Here is a 20,094-nt window from a genome sequence, read left to right as displayed (position 1 = left end):
AACTCTTTCATTTCTTCTACCAAAGTGCATAACCCTACACTTCCTGACACTGTATTCCATCTGCTACTTCCTTGTTCATTCTCCTAATCTTCTAAGTTGTTCTGTAGCCTCTCTACTTTTTTAAAACTACCAGCCCCTCCACCTTCATATCATCTACAACTTTTGCAACAAAGCCATCAATTCCATCATCCAAATCATTGACATATAACATGAAAAGAATCAGTCCCAACACGGACCCCTGAGGAATGCCACTGGTCAATGGCAGCGAACCAGAAAATGCTCCCTTTATTCCCACTCTTTGCCTCCTGCCGATCAGCCACTGCTTTAACCATGCTAGAATCTTTCCTGTATTGCCATGAGCTTGTAAAGCAGCCTCAAGTGCGGCACCTTGTCAAAGGCCTTCTGAAAATCCAAGTACACATCAACTGATTCTTCTCTGTCTATGATGTGATGCTTTCAAACCGAGCAAGGATGATTAAATCAAGCAGAGGGATTTATGGAAGTAATTCAGAAAATGTGTAGCTCAGGTGGTCGATGGTTGGATTGACTTGTTCTGCAATCTTGGCAATTTACTTGCAAACATTTCATCACCATGTGAGGAGATATCGTCAGTGCACTGTTAATTGAGGTGTGTCCTCTGAATTCTCGGCCTTCATACACTTATCCATCAGCTGATTGGTTGTCATTATGGAAACTCAATTGTGATGTAGGGAGGAAGTCTCTTCACTGGTTGGCTGTGTGATGATCTTTGTGGAATTTTGCCAGCATTGGCTCCTAAGTAGGATTGAGATCTACATGTCTGTTTACAGAATTGTTTCCGTACGTCACAATTGAGTTTCCGTAATGACGGCCCATCAGCTGCTGGTATATAAAGGCCAATCATTCAGAAAACACCACAATTAACAGCTTACTGATGATGTCCCCTCGTATGATGAAGAAACATTTGCAAATAAATTTACCAAGATTGGAGAACAACTCAACCCAGCCAGAGGGAATTATACTACTGGTTGCCTGAGAAAGGTTGAGCCTGGACTGGCGATGTTAGAGGAGTAAGTGAATTTGACTGAGGAAAGTAAGGCATTGTGATGCTTGACAGAACTGGCATGGATCAACAAGTGCGGTCAGATCTCATTGGGTGTTTAAACACAATAAACATCGGTTGGGAAAGGCAGAGAGGAGCTATGTATATATGTGGTTTTTCAATAATCTCTTTGATATAACATTAGATAATGTCATCAAAGTAACAAATTCATGCCTTCAATGAAGCCACTTATTCCTTATTGACTTATTTCATCATCAATCATTTACAACCCTCAGAGTTCAAGAAATCCAAAATTCGCACTTCTCCTGATTTTACTTCTCAATGGACTACACTCTGCCTGAAGTTATGCCTCTTAGCATCTAACCCCTGGGTCCACTCCTCCTTCCCTATCTTCTATTGTCCACTCTTCTCTCCTAACAGATTTCTTCTTCTCCAGCACTTCACCTTTCCCACCTACCTGACTTCACCTGTCACCTTCCTGCTACCCTCCTTTGCCTCCCCCTCACCTTTTTATTCTGGCGCCTTCCGCATTCCATTCCCGTCCTGAAAAAATGTCGACTATTTATTATTTTCCATAGATGCTGCCTGACCTGCTGAGTTCCTCCAGCATTTTGTGCATGTTGCTCTGGATTTCCAGCGTCTGCAGACTTCCCTGTGTTTATATCAATCCTGTCAATTCTGCACGAGTAAAGGTCGAAGGTGCTGTCCTTTACTTGTGAGGCCCTCTGGTTTTGAATAGTCTATCGAAACTCATAGTTAGGATTCACAAGAAGCGAGGGTAACCCCGGTGAGGTATCAAAAGAGATCTGCTGAAGCAGATATTTTCAAACATCTAGGAGAAACATGGAGATATTTTCTTAAAGTAAAAAGAAGAATCCATTCTTCTCCACCTTCATTTCAGAAGGATGCGAGTAAGATGTAATCACAAAGAAGCCACACCAGCAGCGATACTTTGTTAGCAGTTTGAGGGTATTTGGTATGTCAACAAAGACGTTCAGATTTCTGAAGATGTACGGTGGGGAGAGCCCTGACTGGGTGCATCACCGCCTGGCATGGAGCCTCCAGTTCACAGGATCGCAGGAGGCAGAAGAAGGTTGTGGAGTCAGCCAGCTGCATCACGGGCTCAACCCTCCCCACCATCAAGGATATCTTCAAGGGACAGCGCCTCAGGAAGGCGGCAACCATCGCAAAGGCCTCTCATCATCCAAGATCTGCCATCATCTTGTCACTACCATTGGGGAAGAGGCTAAGGAGACTGAAGACCCACATGCAATGGCAATGATTCAGAAACACTTTCTTCCCTCCGCAATCTGATTTCTGAACAGTCCATAATTCCATCAAGATCATCTCACTATTCCTTCCGTTGCTCTTTATTTATTTTATAATTCTTAACAAACTGCCCCCTGCTACAAAACAGCACATTTCGTGTCATGTAAGACAGGGACAATAAACTGATTCTGATGTTGCTCTGGATCAAGTGTAGACATTGCCCAACAGCAGGAGGACATTCCTGGTTCAGATGATTTATGGCTTGACAAGGGGATCTGTGCAGAAATTAGGCAACAGTTTGGGAAAGGACTCAGTAAGTTCTCGTACAGCTGTGCTTCCTGCAAAGGAGGGAAGAAAATCACCAGGGCTTTAAATATCAACCTTCTCTTGACTCTGTGACCTCTGCCCGTATTTGTCCCAGAAGCTCGCGGGCAGGAAATGATCAGCAGCTACTTCCTCCAGTTTTTCAGGCGGGGGCTCCAAATTAATCCTACAGTATGAGGGAATGCTGGCTATCGTTCAATGAGTGCTTCTGGCAGCCAGTGAAACAGATTGTCATTTACTACAGGAAGGTAGCACGTCCACGCACAACCCCAGGAAAAAGTCACTGTTCCCTCGGTCTATTAATTGAGCAGGCTTTTCCTCTGGCTCTGAAGTGAGACATACCGTACGTCACAGTAGTACCGGATCTGAAGAACAAAGCCACTCTTGCCTGGCGTCATTGCTTTTGCCGAGTAGAAAACAGAAGGATATTCCAAAAGCATATGTGTGAACAAAGTCTCCCAAGCTTCTGAGGAAATTGAACAGCTCTTGGCCATTATCTTGACTTCAAAGCTATTCACTCAACAGCCATACATACACTTTAAACTTCTCAGCTTAGAGATTGGATCCAAAGTGCACTTCAAAGAAATCTTGCTTTGGTTATATCACTCCAGCTGTTTATTTCTGGGCAAAGTAGCGCCCGTCAGGGAATTAGCATTTGGCACTTTTGTACATGATTCCCCTCAGTATGGCCAATGGCTTCCTAGCATCAGTTGCATACCTGAAGACACTGCTGGACAGACATAAATCCCATAGCACATGGCACTGCCATATCAATGGCTGGCCATTTTTCAAGAGATCTGACTGGGCATAGTACATGTTTGGGACACAGAGGGAAGGGGAAAAAATCCAATTGTTGGGGACAATATTTTTCAGTGACTGAAGATAAATGCCTAATTTGCCCTCAAAATTGATCCCCCTGCTCTTCACCCCCCCCCCCGAACTACCCTAGCTCAGAGGGAGACTCCATAACCAAGGTAACTATCCAAACTCACAGCATCCACCTTGCTAATTACACTGGAAATCCAGCTGAAGGCTTGCCAAGTTAGGCATACCCGGTCCTTCCCTGAGCCTCCTCCCTTTCAAGAATTAGCTTAGATAGAATCTCTCTTTTATTTCCATGGTCTCAGCTTCCCAAGATGAGGGGCTGCTCACTAGGCAGAGATAGCTGGCTGGTGATGCCTCAGTAGACTTTGAAAGGACAGAATACATGCGTGCCCATGAGGTAGTACCAGGCTTTCCTACACAGTGTGGACATCCCACGCTGTTATGCAGAAGACTTGGTGTCCTAATGAGTCCTCACTGACCATTTTGTTCTCCCCGCATTCCTATCAACCCCTCACCCCCCCCCGACCCAGATTCTACCAATAACTTAAAAATCTGGGACAATCTGCAGCAACTGGCTAACCAACCAACAGAGATGAAAGAGAACACCAGAGCATCGAGAGGAAACCCACGCGGTCACAGGGAGAATACTCCGACTCCACAGTGACAACGCAGGGGGCTTTGATTTAAAACGGGTTGCTGCTGCTGCACCTCTATATTGTCCTGTTCTGGGCAATTCATTAACACACTACTTATAACTGACCTCAGCAGCCAGGAGGGCCTGCACAAGTTAAATTAAAACACCAAATTGGGATAAGCACGGAATAGGCCATTTGAGCCGCGCCTCCCAGCAGTCCCCCAGTTTAATCCCAGCCTAATTATGGGACAATTTATAATGACCAATTAGCCTACCAACTGGTACGTCTTTGGACTGTGGGTGGAAACCAGAACACCCGGAGGAAACCCACACAGTCACGGGGAGAACGAACAAATTCCTTATAGACAGCAGCAGGAATTGAACACACGTCACTGGTACAGTAAAGCATTGTGCTATCCACCAGGCTACCATGCTGCCCAAAGTTTGCCAAGTTACGAAGTGGCTAGCACAAAGTCCCAGTGCCAAGAAAAGGCAAGGTCTAAAATGTGATTTGAGTCAGATCTGAAACTGTTCAGAAGGTTGTTGCTGCCGTTTTAACTGTCGGTCCTCAATGAAAGCAGAAGTAAATCTTTCACTATTGCAACTGGCAGGCCGGCATCTGGAAATACTTTACTCCCAACACAATCATTATGAGCATGTGAACCTGGGCCCCTCCGAGGCTAATGTTATTCAGTGTGGATAAGTTTTTTTTTTCTGGTATTCTCAAATATCTGCAAATTTGGGATCTATTCAGCAATCAAATGTGGTCTCCAACGTCACAACAAGGGATGGGCCAGTCACAATCTAACACTTTTGGTCTTATAACTTACAATTCAATTGATTTTACAGAGAGAGGTCATGCAGGGTTTCAAAAAGGAGGGGGGACATGTTAAGCTCAAGCTTTTGCTTAACCAGTTCCAGTAAGCACAGGCTTCTTGGGTAAATAAGGTTTGGTGCAGGTGAAGGGAAAGGCCGGAGATTTGGATGGCCTCGAGACTGCAGGGAGTAGAAGGAATGCTGGCAGCTAGTAATGCTTTGGAAACATTAACAACAAAGACGTGGATAAAGGTTTCTACAACGGATGAGTTGAGGCAGAAGAGGGGAAAAATCTAACTATGTAAGAGAGTCAGAAAAGGTGTTTTTTTAAATATAATTGAGTACGGTTTATTAACTACCCCAACTGCCCTGAAATTTTCACATGTAACCCCAGGTCCCTCTACTCCCTTGGTCATTTAAATAATTATTTTTTATTCTATGCTGTCTTTCTTTATTTTTCCAACTAAAATGCCTTACCTCATATTATTCTGCATTAAACTCCATCGGCCATACATCATCCAATTCCACCAGCCTGTTTATAACTTGCTGCAACCTACACCCGTCCAATTTACAGTTCACCTGGCTGTCAGATTTTGAGTCATCCACAAATTTTGAAATTGTGGCCATCCCATACACCACATCTTTTCTAATAACTCCATGCTACCATTTCTTAAAGTTTCTACTGTTTTGATTATTTCCTCCTTTGCTACTCCTTTGAAGAATTTCATCCCTGGTGAAGGCAAATGCAAACTACTCATTTAGGACCTTAATATTACACTCAGCACTAATATCAAAATGGCCGTTGTGATGTGTCTATTGTGGCAGTGTAGTGGGGAGTGCTTGTCACTCTCGCTTTCAGCTTCCACTGCTGACTAGCAGTGTTGTGAAAAGGAGAGCTGAATGTGTGAGTCTCTCCCTGCCAGTACACAGCCTTTCCAACAGCAAGCCTCATGTAGTGCCTCCTCGCTGACAACAAATGGAAACTGAACTCCTTTTGGACTCAGGTTGAACTACAGAGGACGGGGAGGAGGTCTGGCCCCTGCACACGTAGCACGCAGGCTCACCGGTGTGTGGACATGCTCTGGTGCTCGTGAATCAGATTCCCCATTTATGGGTAAATGGCCCCACTGCTTCGTGGGCAGCCTCGGGAGAGACAAAGGCTAAATCTGGAGGGAAGACCCTAAGGCGGTTGGACGTCATTGAACATCCTTCTGGCAGCTCTGCAACCAAGCTGGTGCCAAACATACTGCTTCATAAGCTTTCCTTTGGACTACACTGGTGAGGCAGGGAGTGGGATCTTGACGACTGGGCATCTCAGGATCTCCATACCTTCCACCCAGCCTTGTGATGATGATCATCACCAGCCATTGTCCTTCAAGACAGACAAATGCCAACGACTTGATATTCAAGTTCCTATTTTTGTTCTTACAGGCCCAGTTTCGCTATATATTCCTCTTTCCCTTTTTTTATGCCCAGAGAACATTCTAGATTTCCATTTCATATAATTAAGAAAAAAACAAGTTTGATCCAGAAGTAGATAGCGTCTTTTTCTTCCAAAAACCAGGAGCATTAATCACACTCCCTAATTTACATTATGTCAGTCCTGGGAACTGAAGTACTAATGTCCACTTACATAAAACTTTTCATTAAATCTGGATTGAGCATTTCCGTGCAGCTGTCTCATAAAGGAATGCCAATGTTTTGAATGTTTATAAATACTTGTGGTCCACATGCTTACACGTTGTCTGATGACACATCACAGAAACATCATTACCACATGCTCTCCAGTACTTACGAGAGGCCATGGAAACCTTTGTGGCAGACACATTCTCCTGTTTCAAAGTGACAGGTCCCATTGAAGCAGTCCGTGCACACTGAGTCGCAGTTTTCCCCATAGGTTCCATTTTGGCATTTTAAGTCACACCTGTTAACACAAAGAATGGACTCATCACTGAAACGAGAAAAAACAGTATGTTTAAACCAGCTAGGTGAGGGGGTGGAGATACGTCTTTACCAAAGGAGGTGTAAAGTGCTCTGCCAGCCTGAAGGTCACCCTTGGGCAAGGTGCAGCACCTGCTTAAACCCACCCCCCCCCCCGCCACCGATCAGGGTCGCGTGCACCCGTGGGAGCAGGTGGTTGATGGTCGTATGTGCAGCCGGTGCCTATCACAAGTCCCGGTTATGCGACCACTGACACCAGGCAGACAATCTCTGAAAGGTATTGACAATGGTTGGGGTCACCTGTCTTGTAAAGACACTGCCCAGAAGAAGGCAATGGCCAACCAATTCTGTGGGGAAAAAATTGCCTAGAACCGTTATGATCATGACTGCTCACGTCATACGACACGTCACATAATGACGGTGAAGATGATTTAAAGCAACACGCAGGAAATGCTGGAGGAACTTAGCTGCTCAGTCAGCATCTATGGAGAGGTATAAACAGTCTGAGACCCGTTATCAGTCCTGAAACTAAAGTTAGTTTACAGGATTTTCAAAGGAATTTGTGACTTAGGATTCCTATTAATTATCTTTATCCCTCTATTCAGTGCATATAGATTCAGGAAGAATAGTATCAAGCTCATTATGATGGTCTGCCTTTAAGCGGCATCAGCCTGCTCACTGTTGGACGAATGACTGCTAGCTGAACGTCCACAAATCAATGCCTTTTCAAAAATAAGGAATAGACAAAAATGTTAGAATTCACTTTCTTCTTTGTTCACCCTAAGCTCAATGGTTCAACTTGATATCAGAGAATGTATACGGTATACAACCCGGAATTCTTACTCTTCGCGGACATCCATGAAACAGAGAAAAAACCCAAAGAATGAATGACAGAAGGTGTGAGAACCCCAAAGCCCTGTCACTCCTCCCACACACAAGCAGCAGCAAAAGCATTAACCCTCCCCCTCCCTCCACTTGCTCCATCAAAAGAATTCAACCCCACCACCCTCTACGCAAGCAATAGCAAAGACCCCAGAGACTATGACCCAGAGTCCATCAAGAACTACTATCTATCCCAACACTTCGACATCTCAGACAAGCTCTCTCTTATCTTAAAAAAAATACAATACTTACTGAGCTCCAATCCATCCAGGATTACATTGCAGGCACTTCCCGGTGATGTGGTTGCAAGTATGCCCGTCCTTGCAACGAGGACATTGTTCTCTGCACCCTTCTCCATAGAAACCTGCAGAGCATACTTTATCACATCTGGTTCCATTCCAGCCAGGCTCACAGGCTAGACACCGGCCATCAGCGATTGTGCAGGGATGGTGATTCTTACACTGGCCGCACCTAGTGTTACACAAAAGAAAATTCATCCGATTGGTTAATTAAAGTATGGCTTTTCTTATACATTGAGCCAAAAGAAATGGCTGCTTATCTGATTAATTGGACTTCTTGACCTTTATTAGTCTGCTAATTTAACATGGAAGCTGGCCAATTGGACTGGTGTTCGCTGAAGTAGTTATTTCTAAGGTTCTATTTTCAGCCCTTTTCCTTCCGTGTTGGAAAACTGTCATCCTTTCCTGTTAACACCAATAGGCCAGGCAAAGTTCAAAGCAGGTCCTGAAGCCAAGAATTTCAGTTGTTTGGTCCTCTGCCTCATTATCATCAGGTCTCCAACTTTGTTAATTCATACACCTGGGAAATGCCATGAGCTTGTATCATGAAATTATGACCATGTCGGCATTAAATCTAAACAGTCAATGGTGATAATCGCTGCTATCATGTTGTCTGTAGTGTTATCTGGAGCTCAGAGAAAAGAACCAGCATTTTCACGTACAATTAATCAGGGGTTCACAACTTTTTTTAATGCCATGGATCAATACCATTAAGCAAGGGGTCCATGGACCCCAGGCTGGGAATCCCTGACTTAATTGAAGGTTCATCCATAATTTATATTATTTTAGATTCTATGCATCACTCTATCAAATAGCCCTTATAAAAGGTGGCTTATTAGGCCATTTAAAAGTCATCACACAAGATAAGTCTGGAGTCACATTTAGGCCATGTTAGGATGCATTCTGGAGTTAGGGTATCTAGAAAATATTAACCTCAACAGCAACCAGCATTCAGACCTGAATATGGATTGTAGGTTGAATTTAAAATGCAGCTTGGAACAGTAAGTTGCAGACCAGGAAACACCAGTTGACTAATATATGTCTGCATATGCATGAAAGCAATCAACACCCCATTTCATGAATCTGATTCAGAGACCACAGTAATTAAGATTCACTTTGGTGGGAGGATGTCACATGTAACTCAAAAGAAGTATTATGAGGGCATTGTAAGTATAGAACTTGTCCTGTTACCTTTGTTCTTTACTTATAAAAATGCTGCATGTTGGGTCGGGAGTCTTTTTTCCTTTCTCTCTCTCTCAACTTCAAATCTGCAGCTTGCGTGTGTTCCAAATAAAGATAGTTATATCCACCAGCTGTGTCCCTCTGGTGACTTTGTTCACAGTTACAACAATCAGACCAGCTAAAGATAGCAAATTTCCTCCATGAGGGACAACAATGAATCAAATGTGACAATTTGCTACTTTTCACAGTTGTTATTATTATGTTTTGTGGCTGATGTTTTCAGAATCCATATTATTAACTGAGTTTAAATTTCACAGCTTGCCATGGTGATATTTCAACTTAGGTTTCAGGCTTTTAGCATCTGGACCATCTGGCTAATTGTGCATCATCAGCTGGTAACAATCTTCCTGGGAGAACTGAGTTGATACTTCTCTTTTATCTTCAGGTAGTTCATCTTACTGCCATTTCAGTCCTCCATCTCCATTTTCTTGACCCCAAAGAAGAATATTCTAACATTATTTTAGAAGTTAGATCTTAAATAGATTTCAGAACCTCTATTTAATAAACAGCAAGCACCACTAATCACCTCAAAATAAGCATGCACGCAATTAAGTGCCTCCTCAAATGATGTGGATATTTCATTGATTAATCAATTCTTAGCTAAATAGAGAGGCCAAGGAAAGATTTTTCTACCTTAATATGGAAAAAATAAACATTCAAATAATCTGTAGTGTGTGCTAGTCCAGAGTTAAGCTTTGTCCATTGGTGTCCCTTTCAAATAAGGTATAAAGCAGGTTAAATAGAGACTCAGGCTGTCTCCATACCATCACATTAAATAACCTCACATAACCTGTTTCACATAGAAATTCTGGCATATTGGGCCTCTGAGCATGCTAGCGTGCCAGAAAATACATAGACTGGATCTTATAACTTGTACCACATTTTTATGGAATATTATAATGATGGACTGTTGGAAACGTGCATGTCAGTAGATGGATGAGGGCTGCCTACAGTAAGTGAATGATTTCACTCATGGCATGAACAAGTTGTCAAAGGTTTTTACTGTCAAATCTCCATAAAGTCTTCTGGATATCACTTTTTGCTTCGAGCTGAATTGAAGGGCCATGATCCACAGTTCAAGACAATCATTAAAAGGAAGAGAAAGTAAAACAAAAGAAACAAGATAAGCAGCAAGCGAGTGATCAGCGCCATCTACCCGCCCCTCGCTCACTATTGCAGAGGGAGGGTGTCTGTGTGTGATGGCCTCTCCCTCCTTCTCGCTTGCTGCTCCTGAGGGAATGTCCATGCGTTTGAATGATTTCTCTCTCTCTGTCCCTCAATGCTGTCAGAGGATGCTGCTGGAGCAAGATTAATTGGCGCGGTTTGTGGATTGTGGACACTAATTCACGTTTACGATGTGTTCTAGTTTCCGGTCGCTTTTTTTTTGTTGCTAGTTTGGGCGATTTTGAATCAGGGCGGCCTGCAGATAATGAACACTGAGCTGAACTGAAATATGCCTTCTGAGTTTGTGTTTTATATCCTGTGGTTTTTCTTGTTTCTTTTTATGTTGCCATTTGTGTGATTTGTTTTTATTTGTATGTGAGGATGGGTTGTTCTTTTTTCCCTCTCTGAACAGTTTGCATGTTTCGTGACTGTCTGTGGGAAAGATGAATCTCAGAGTTACATGAAAATAAATATACTTTGAAATGGACACTCTCCTTCCCTTTGCACCTCCAATTTCAGAATTTCCTTCCCATTTAGAAAAGTCCTTGTGTTTATTCTTTCTAACAAAGTCATCCTGCAGCGCACTTTGTTATCAGAATTTCACTCTGGTGCCTGCTTAGTTTTACAACCCTTTTTTGCCTATTAACACTCTTGTCAGAGGGAGCAGTATCAGGCGGCATGCTAGTGTAGTGGTTAGCACAGCAGTTTACAGTACCAGAGACACGAGTTCAATTCCCTTCGCTGTCTGTAAGGAGTTTGTACATTCTCCCCAAGGCTGCTCCAGTGATCTGGTATCCGCCCACATTCCAAAGACGTACCGGTTGACAGGCTAATTGGTCATTGTAAATCGTCCCATAATTAAGCTGGGGTTAAGTCAGGGATTGCTGGGTGGCGCAGATGCACTGCGTGAAAGACTAATGGAAACATCTCCAACTTTCAAATGAAAATTGAAGAGTTTGAAACTGAGGGATTAAAATATCTTAATCTCTAATTCAATGGAGTTAAAATATCTGATTCAAAGACTCAAAGTACATTTATTTTCAAAAGTATATATCCTGAGATTCATCTTCCCATAGACAGCCATGAAGCAAAGAAACACCTTGGAACTTGCTCAAAGAAAAAAAATCAACCTCCTTCGCACAAGCGCAATAAAAACAAATCGTGCAAACGGCAACCAAAAAAGAAGAGCGAAAAACACAGAGCATAAAACACAAAATCAGAACAGTCCAGGCATATTCAGTTCAGTTCATTATCTGCAGGCCGCTCAGATTCAAAGTCGCCCAAAATAGGAACAAAAAAAGGGATTGACCAGAAACCAGAAACACATCATAACGTGATTCTACAGAGTCCAATCTGCAAACTGCATCAATTAAACTTTATCCAAGACCCAGAACTCTGACATCATGCTCTGATAGCATCAAGGGAGAAACAGACCATTCAGTTAAAAAGCCAACAGACACAACTCACCTAGTTCTCTGTAGTACACTTTGCTTTCCTGTACCCATTGTACAGCTCTCTGGGACTAATACTAACACTGGCATCAACACCCTTGCATCTCACCAGTACTCACAATGGTACCGACTGCAGGAAGGCACAGTCGTGTACAGGCAGTATGCGAGTGTAGCAGTTAGCACAATACTTTACAGCACCAGGGATTAGCGATCACAGTTCAATTCCCATCTGTAAGGAAATTGTACATCCTCCCTATGACCATGTGTGTTTCCTCTGGGTGATCCAGTTTCCCCCCGATTCCAAAAACATACAGGTTAGGGTTAGTAAATTGTGGGCGTGGTACGTTGGCACTGAAAACATGGCAACACTTGCGGGCTGCCCCCAGCACATCATCGGATTGTGTCGGTCGTTGACACAAATGACACATTCCATTGTATGTTTTGATGTACATGTGACCAATAAAAGCTAACGTTTCTTTGTTTTTTTCAACACTGAATAGATGTTTCTGTAGAAAAAAATGAGTCATGAACATCTGTTGCGGAAGCACAGCCTCCTACCATAGCACCAGCTCCAAAACCAGGACGTCCTCAGGCAAAACCACTGCTCACATTCTGTGAGCCAATACCATCTTGTTCCAATGAAGCAACGTCTCCGACAACACCATTAACGTGGCCGCTGCTAAGTAGCACCGCCCACAACGTCACCAACAGTATCTTAACTTAAAGCAAGGGTTCCTAACCTGGGGGTCTAAAGACCCCTTGGTTCACGGTAGGGTCCCTAGCTTAAGAAAGGTTGGGAACTCCTGACTTAGGGTTACAACCTGAACCTCAACAACCTATCTCACAACACCCTCACTTAAAGTAACAACAACAACATCCACACTTAAAGTTACAGCCTCACCTACATCTGTAGCAACCTCATCTATAGTTCGAGCTCATAGGACTAGATGTTTCAATCCCTTTGATAAGCAGATCCTAACTTGGGTCATAGCGTAGAGATCTTGAGGTGGGACTTGGTGGATAGCAGATGCTTCCCAGGGGCCATCAGGTGAGCACCCCCCCCCCCCACTTAGACGTTTCACCAATTTAAGCCCACTACATCTCCAGAGGGCTCAACAGTGCAACTCGGCACCCTCCTCCCCCCCACCTTCACATCTGGCCACCCATGGGTCATTTTAGGGCCCAGCTGCCATCATTCCTCTTCATCCAAAACCAGCATCTGCTCCGTCCGGCTGCCTCTGAGAGTTCTTTCATAGCTTGCCACTGGCCCTGGCGTCGGACTCCCAATCCCTTCAGCAATCCAACCCAGGAAGTAGGCACAAACCCTGCGCTGGGAATATCTCCACCTTCCATCCACGCTACTTAGCGCCTGTGGCCAGCTCAGCGTATCTTACAAGTTTCAATCTCACAACACCCTCACTTAAAGTCACAACAGCAGCTTCCACACTTAAAGTAACAACCATACCTACATCTGTAGCAACCTCATCTATACAATCATATCGCAGTCACTGTAATACCATGGCAAGAGCAACAACTCAACCTGCAACACCAAACACCATCTCCACTTACAGCAGTAGTAGTGCTTCAATCTAAAATAATCCTTGCTGCTGCACCTCCATTCTGCCTGCGGTATCACCAACTGTACCAATATCTCCCCTACAGCAAGACCACCGATTCCAAATCATAGTTAAATCAAATCAAATTCAAGTTTGGTTATCATTCACCCATACAGGAACACAGCCAAATGAAACAGCATTCCGGCAACATCTACCCCAAGAACGTATCTACCAGTCAGAGTCATACCAACAGTTTTACCACCTACAGTGATTCTTCCTTCTACAACCGCTCCAGTACAGGAGGACCACCAGCTACAGCAATACTTGTGCTTCAGCAAACAGCACCCCTCACCTTTAGCAGCATCTTCAAACATAGTAACAACTACCCTTGCAGCATCTTGTTAGAGAGGCAAAGTGGAGCTTACCCGAACTAGCTGCATCACGACTTGCTATGGAAATACCAATGACCAGGGACGGAAAAGTTCCAAGTTCGAAGTTTGGATTTATAATCGAAGTACGCATGCATACCATATACTGTACAACTCTGAGGTTCATCTTCTGCAGGGTAGCACAAAGCAAAGGAACACAAGAGAATGCACAAACAACCGCACACAAGAAAGACCGTCACATATCCAACGTGCAAAAGATTCTGATTCTGAGGACAAATAGTAAAAATGGTAAACAAGTAACAGATGGAACATGAACTGCAGCGTCCCCGAAGTGAGACTACAGGAAGTGGGCAATTTCCTTCCCCTCATAAAGTACATGGCACAGGAAAGTAGCTTCTATAATCAACCCCACCCCCTCCAAACCATCCAAGCCACGCCCTCTTCTCCTGCACAACCAGTTTCAAAGTTCAGAGTTCAAAGTAAATTTTAGGATCACTTATTACACTTATTCCAGCAGCTGATGCGGCATGAATAACTTCACCCACCGTCACTTGCCGAGTTTGTCATCTTCTATGTATTGTTTTACAGCCTTTGAATACTTACATAAATTCTATTGTACTTACATTTTCTCCTGTAAATGTTTGAAAGGAAATGAATCTCTAGATAGTGCATGGTAACATGTACATACTTGTTAATATACTTACTTACATTTTGAACTTTGAACCTTTGAACTTTGAACACCACTGTGCAGTCATACCACCAGTAACACACAACTGCACGAGCTCTAATCGTAAAACACAAGGGCTCTATCAACACCAAGAGGATCGCCACCACCAAACAGAAGCTTTGTTGCAACAGCGAATAGAAACAGCAACAACAATAATGATCACAAACATCCATTAGTCTCGTGAGACCATGGATCTGCGACTGGAAAGTCTTCACTCTCCAGGGCGCAGGCCTAGGCAAGGTTGTATGGAAGACCGGCAGTTGCCCATGCTACAAGTCTCCCCTCTCCATGCCACCAATGTTGTCCAAGGGAAGGGCACTAGGGCCGATACAGCTTGGCACCGGTGTCGTCGCAGAGCACTGTGTGGTTAAGTGCCTTGCTCAAGGACACAATACGCTGCCTCGGCTGGGGCTCAAACTCACGACCTACAGGTCACCAGTCGAATGTCTTAACGACTTGGCCACATGCCCGCAACGATCACAAGCAAAACACATGCAAAAAGCTGGAGGAAGTCAGCAAGTCAGGCTGCATCTATAGAAGTGAATAAACAGTCGACATTTCAGGCCAAGGCCTTTCTTCAGGCATGGAAAGGAAGGGAGGAGACACCAGAATAAAAAGGCAGTGGGAGAGGAAGGAGGATAGCTGGAAGGTGATAGGTGAAAGATAAAGGGCTGGAGAAGAAAGGATCTGACAGGAGAGGAGAGTGGACCATAGGAGAGAGGGAAGGAGGAGGGTCCTGGAAGAGGTGAAGAGAAAAGGTAGAAGCCAGAGCGGGGAATAGAAGAAGAAGGGAAAGGGGGAGGGAATGCAATTCAATTCTTTTTTTTAAACATAAAGGGGAAATCGATATTCATGCCATCAGGTTAGAGGCTACCCGGATGGTTCCTTCACCCCGAGGGTGACCTCATTTGACACAAGTGGAGGCCATGGACCAACGTGTCCGAATGGGAATGCAAATCAGAATTAACAGTCACAGCGACAGCTGCCCACCGTCCAGCAGCTGCAGGAGCCCCACAAGGACCAACTGCAAACCATGCATCAACAGGAGCACAAAAAGGGATCGCAACCAAAAACGCTGACAGCATCGCATCTCTGAGATGATAAATACTTTGCTTTCACTATTCCTTGCTATTGTTCCCAACAGGGACTTGGAGATGGTGATAGTGGACCTCTTTCTTGACTCCCACCCCCCACCCCCCTCAAATAGTCCATAGTGTGAAGCTTGTTTCACAATAAAGTTAGGAGGGAATTGCCAAGGACTGGCAATAAACGTCAGGAAGGGGGCAGAGTGGTTATGGAGTCCAGTCCCATCTCAGTAACAAGACACCCTGACTAAGGTTACGTGGAACCTCCCTGGCTGCTTGTGGTCCACTCTAGATCAATGCCTATCCCACAGATTTTCCTCAGAGCCACCCACATTCATCCTATAATTCCTGCCCAGTCCTCATATTTGGAAAATTTAGTTAGTACAGCAAGAATTGCTATCAGCTGTGACTCCGTTCCACATTCTACACTACGCTGTGAAAGAGAAAAAAAAACCTTAGCCTCTGGTTCCTTAACCCTTGTGAAATTTAAACATGCATCATCGAGTTCCAGGCTCACAGTTCAAAACGTGTCCTTGCTTAAACTTGCATCCTGCAGTCCTCACAGATCTTTAAGCCTTACAGAGCTCCATTCGATACTGTAAACAAGTTCATCCCCTGGGTCCTTCCTCATAAAATAGAAACCAAGGAACTAACTGTGGTTCATTTATACCTTTTGACTTCTGCTCAACATGCACATCAGAAATTATTGAAGAAAACTGGTCATCTATGACAAATGCATGCTCCAGGATGCCAACCTGGGAGATTAGCCAATGGGAATTGGAAATTTGTTCATGCTGAACCCTGACCTAATGTTTCTGTGTGGGGATTAAAATCAAATGCCATGTAAACAAGCATTCATTCTGGTGAACTGCCCTGTCATTGCCCTAAATGCTTTAGACAGGAATGACGGGAGAGGGCTGAGGGGTGAGGCCAAGGGGCATTTCATAAGCCCCACTGAAAACTTGGCCTCATTGCATTAATATTCTGCATGCCTTCCCACAAACTGTTGCTCCCTGCATGTTTTGATCAGATCTTCCTGTTGTCTAGACTGTTTTCCAGATTGTTTTACATTTTTCCTCTGCCTTGTGCTGGGATCTGATTTGAAGAGTTCCACACGTTTTTGCTTTAAAGTGTTTGCAGCCGTGTCACGTGTCTGGCCTCTGCCTGCTCCCAATCTCTCAGCCCCAGGAACACGGTCAAACTTTTCTGCAAGATCACTTTAGTCTTGTACTTGCAAACAGTACCTACAATCTACTAAACCCTGCTGGAAAGGCAGGGTGTCGGTACCGACGCCGAGGGTCATGCCAATTCTGTTCGTTGTTCAGGGATGTTCATTCCTCTCTCCGTGGCACTGAGGCTGTGAGATTGTTCCAGCAGCCACGTGCTTCATGTCTGCAAGCTTCACAGAGATCTGCCCCGCAATAGGCCGAACTGCGAACAAGACTATGGGCCTACTCAGACCGCTCCAGGATTCGGGTCCATGAACTCCAGTTAGTTTAGAATGCTGCTGCTAGCTTTTTTTCTTTGCATGATTTGTGATTTTTTTTTCCCCCTCCTTCTCCGCGTATTGGGTGTTGGTCTTTTTTTTAAAAATTGGGTTCTTTTGGGTTTCTTTTTTTCTGTGGCTGCCAGTAAGCTGACGAATCAAGTCAAGGCTGTATGATTCATACGTACTTTGATAATGAATGTACTTTGAATCCTTAGAATCCGGTTTTACATGAGGCACTGTAGTTCAAATCAGAAGAATATAGTTTTGTTGCTTGTTTCTCAATTTCCCCACTCTTCTCCTGAATAATTCTACCCCGGTAATATTTTCCTCAGTGCCAGCAGGCCTCTATCACCATGAAGGTCATGACCATTGGGCCAAATCCTTAATTGTAACATCCACGCGACTGCACTTTCTGTCCGGGGCCTGTGAGAATCATTAAACCAGGAGTCCTGCCTTGTATGTTCACATGTTGGGGGTTTGGGGTTCGATGCTCTAGCTGCTAATTTCCGAGTGGGCTATCTGTTAGTTTTGTGCAGGGGATGGGTTGGGGTGTTTGGAGTTTGCAAGTTTTTTTTTGTGTGTGTGTGGGTTGGGGTGGGTTGATGTCTTTTCTTTCAATGACTCACTTGTTTTTTTCTGTATTTCCTGGCAATCTGGGGAAGGGGAATCTCAGAGTTGCATTCTGTATACATACTTTGACAATAAAATGGATCTTTGAATGTTTATATTGCCTACCATTGCTCACCAGCAGTGAGCCCAGCTGTGATCCAATTGTCGGAATGGTTACAATTCAGTGACCAGGTACACACTGGGTTTAAGAACTCATCTCTCCATTGTCTCCACCATGCTGATCTGTCATATGACGTGGGCAATCATGGTCTTTCTATGACCATGATTGTTCTTGGCAAATATTTCTTCAGAAGTGGTTAGCCACTGCCTTCTTCTGGGCACTGTCTTTACAAGATGGATGACCCCAGCCATTATCAATACCCTTCAGAGATTGCCTGCCTGGCATCAGTGGTCACATAACCAGGACTTGTGATATGCACCAGCCGCTCATAGGACCATCCACCACCGGCTCCTATGGCTTCACGTGACCCTGATCGGGGCACTAAGCAGGTGCTACACATTGCCCAAGGGTGGCCTGCAGGTTAGTGGAGGGAAGGAGAACTATATACCTCCTTTGATAGAGACACATATCTCCACCCCAGTACCAAAGGTTTGTACAATACTAAATTTCTCTTCATTTCACCCTGTGGCTCAATGCCTTTACGCGCTGTTCCAGCTCTGACAGGTATCAGTGGCTCACCCCCTGTTAGTACGTTATATGATCCTGCTCAACACCTCAGAGGGGATCTTTAACAATTGGCACATCTTGGGAAAATGACACTTTAACTGAGCGTTATGGTGAACATCTCAACACTGGAACATACTCATTGTTCACTGATCCTTTGAATTACTCAGCTACTGTAAATCTCCATAATGCATTAAAATTCTTTTGAGTAGATATTCCACATGCAGTTTTAACATAAGGAAATGAAACAGAATAAGGCCATTTGGCCCCGTGTTCATCCCCTCTTCATCAGCCAAATAATAGTTGATCCTTTTCCTACAGTGACCACATACACTTCACAACAATGATTTTGCTTCCTGGATACTTTTGGGTGTATCTTATGGATTTTGGTCTGCTGATCATGAAAATCATCTTGAAATTTCCCCATCCCACACCATTTTTTTTGCAAATCACCGATGTTTGTTATTTTAATTCATAATTCAAGTCAAAATAACTGATGCCAAGATTAAGGAAGGCAGTTTTGTTGGTCCACAAATCGAATAGGTTATCAATGACAGGTATTTCAAAGAACTTCTAGTGGAACTGGAGAAAATCGCATGGAAGGCACTCAAGGATGTTGTTGAAAATTTTCTTGCCATCTACAGAGCACCAAATTACATGCAGCTGATTGCCAACATGGTTCAAGTATACAAAACCATGAAGTGCAACACGTCACTAAAGAACAGTGACAAACATGTTTAAAGGTTTCACCAGGACATTTCCGTCATGGAGAAATGGTATCAAGGCAACTGGAATCCATCAGTGCCGGCTGATTATTGTCAGACACTTAAGCAAGAACCTCAGACAATGAGTATAAATGAAAATCATCAACAAAACATTTTAGCTTAGTTGAACTATTGCAAAGTGTCAGCACCTTTATGCAACTAAATGCATTATATTCAATAAAAGTTCATTTCTTGTTTCTCCAAATTCCTACGTGATACAAGTAGTCCGAAATTATATTTGTGTTCGGCTTCAAGCGGACTTTCATAAACAAAAAAATTCTGATAAATCAACACTTCCGAAAAAAATTGTTGTGCAGTGGTACTGATTGATGCCTTTAATATCTTGACAGTATTTACTGTTAGTTTTCATTATTACTAGGTGTACTGTTCATTCTGTGAGATTCATGGAAACAAGGAATTTCACTGTACTCTGATGAATATGACGATAATGTAATCTAATCTCAAATTCAAGCTCAATTGTCATTCAAGCATTCATGAATACAGCCAAACGAAACAGCCTTACTCCGGAACTAAGGTGCAAAACACAATATCAATAGTCACACACAGCACAAGGCATATCTAAGATAACAAGCTCATAGAAGATAGCAGGAAAATGCAGTCATACAAACAAAAAACTGCATAGTCCAAGAGCCTGAGTCCGTGAATGTTACAGCATACTGCAGTTGAACACAAGATGGCTTGTCTTCTGCTGAACGAACACAGGGGGCAGCACTAAATCCAACTTGGATGCCACATCACAACGCCTCGGATGCCTCTCTCCTGGGTGGCTATAAACATGTGACACCACGGCTTGAGGCCTAGTCCTCGCTATCACCAAGGTCACGTAGCTCCCCCGCCACTCACCAACAAGTCAGTGAATCGGACTTACAGCATTCCACAT

At 43.8% G+C, this 20,094-nt stretch overlaps 1 protein-coding gene across 2 annotated transcripts in view; it reads right to left on the bottom strand.

The window, feature by feature from the left end:
- Positions 1-20,094, bottom strand: part of scarf2 (scavenger receptor class F, member 2) — a 102,640-nt gene that overhangs the window by 58,536 nt on the left and 24,010 nt on the right. For both annotated transcript variants that reach the window (XM_072247984.1, XM_072247985.1), the window contains exons 5-6: positions 7,986-8,204; positions 6,706-6,834 (exon numbers count right to left, since the gene is read on the bottom strand). In XM_072247984.1, the coding sequence (XP_072104085.1) occupies positions 6,706-6,834; positions 7,986-8,204 (348 nt within the window). The remainder of the gene's footprint in view (positions 1-6,705; positions 6,835-7,985; positions 8,205-20,094) is intronic.

Source organism: Mobula birostris, chromosome 31, assembly GCF_030028105.1.
Source record: "Mobula birostris isolate sMobBir1 chromosome 31, sMobBir1.hap1, whole genome shotgun sequence".
In the NCBI taxonomy this organism is placed as follows: Eukaryota; Metazoa; Chordata; class Chondrichthyes; order Myliobatiformes; family Myliobatidae; genus Mobula; species Mobula birostris.
Note: the sequence above shows the minus strand (reverse complement) of the source record. Positions and strands in the feature narration are given on the sequence as shown.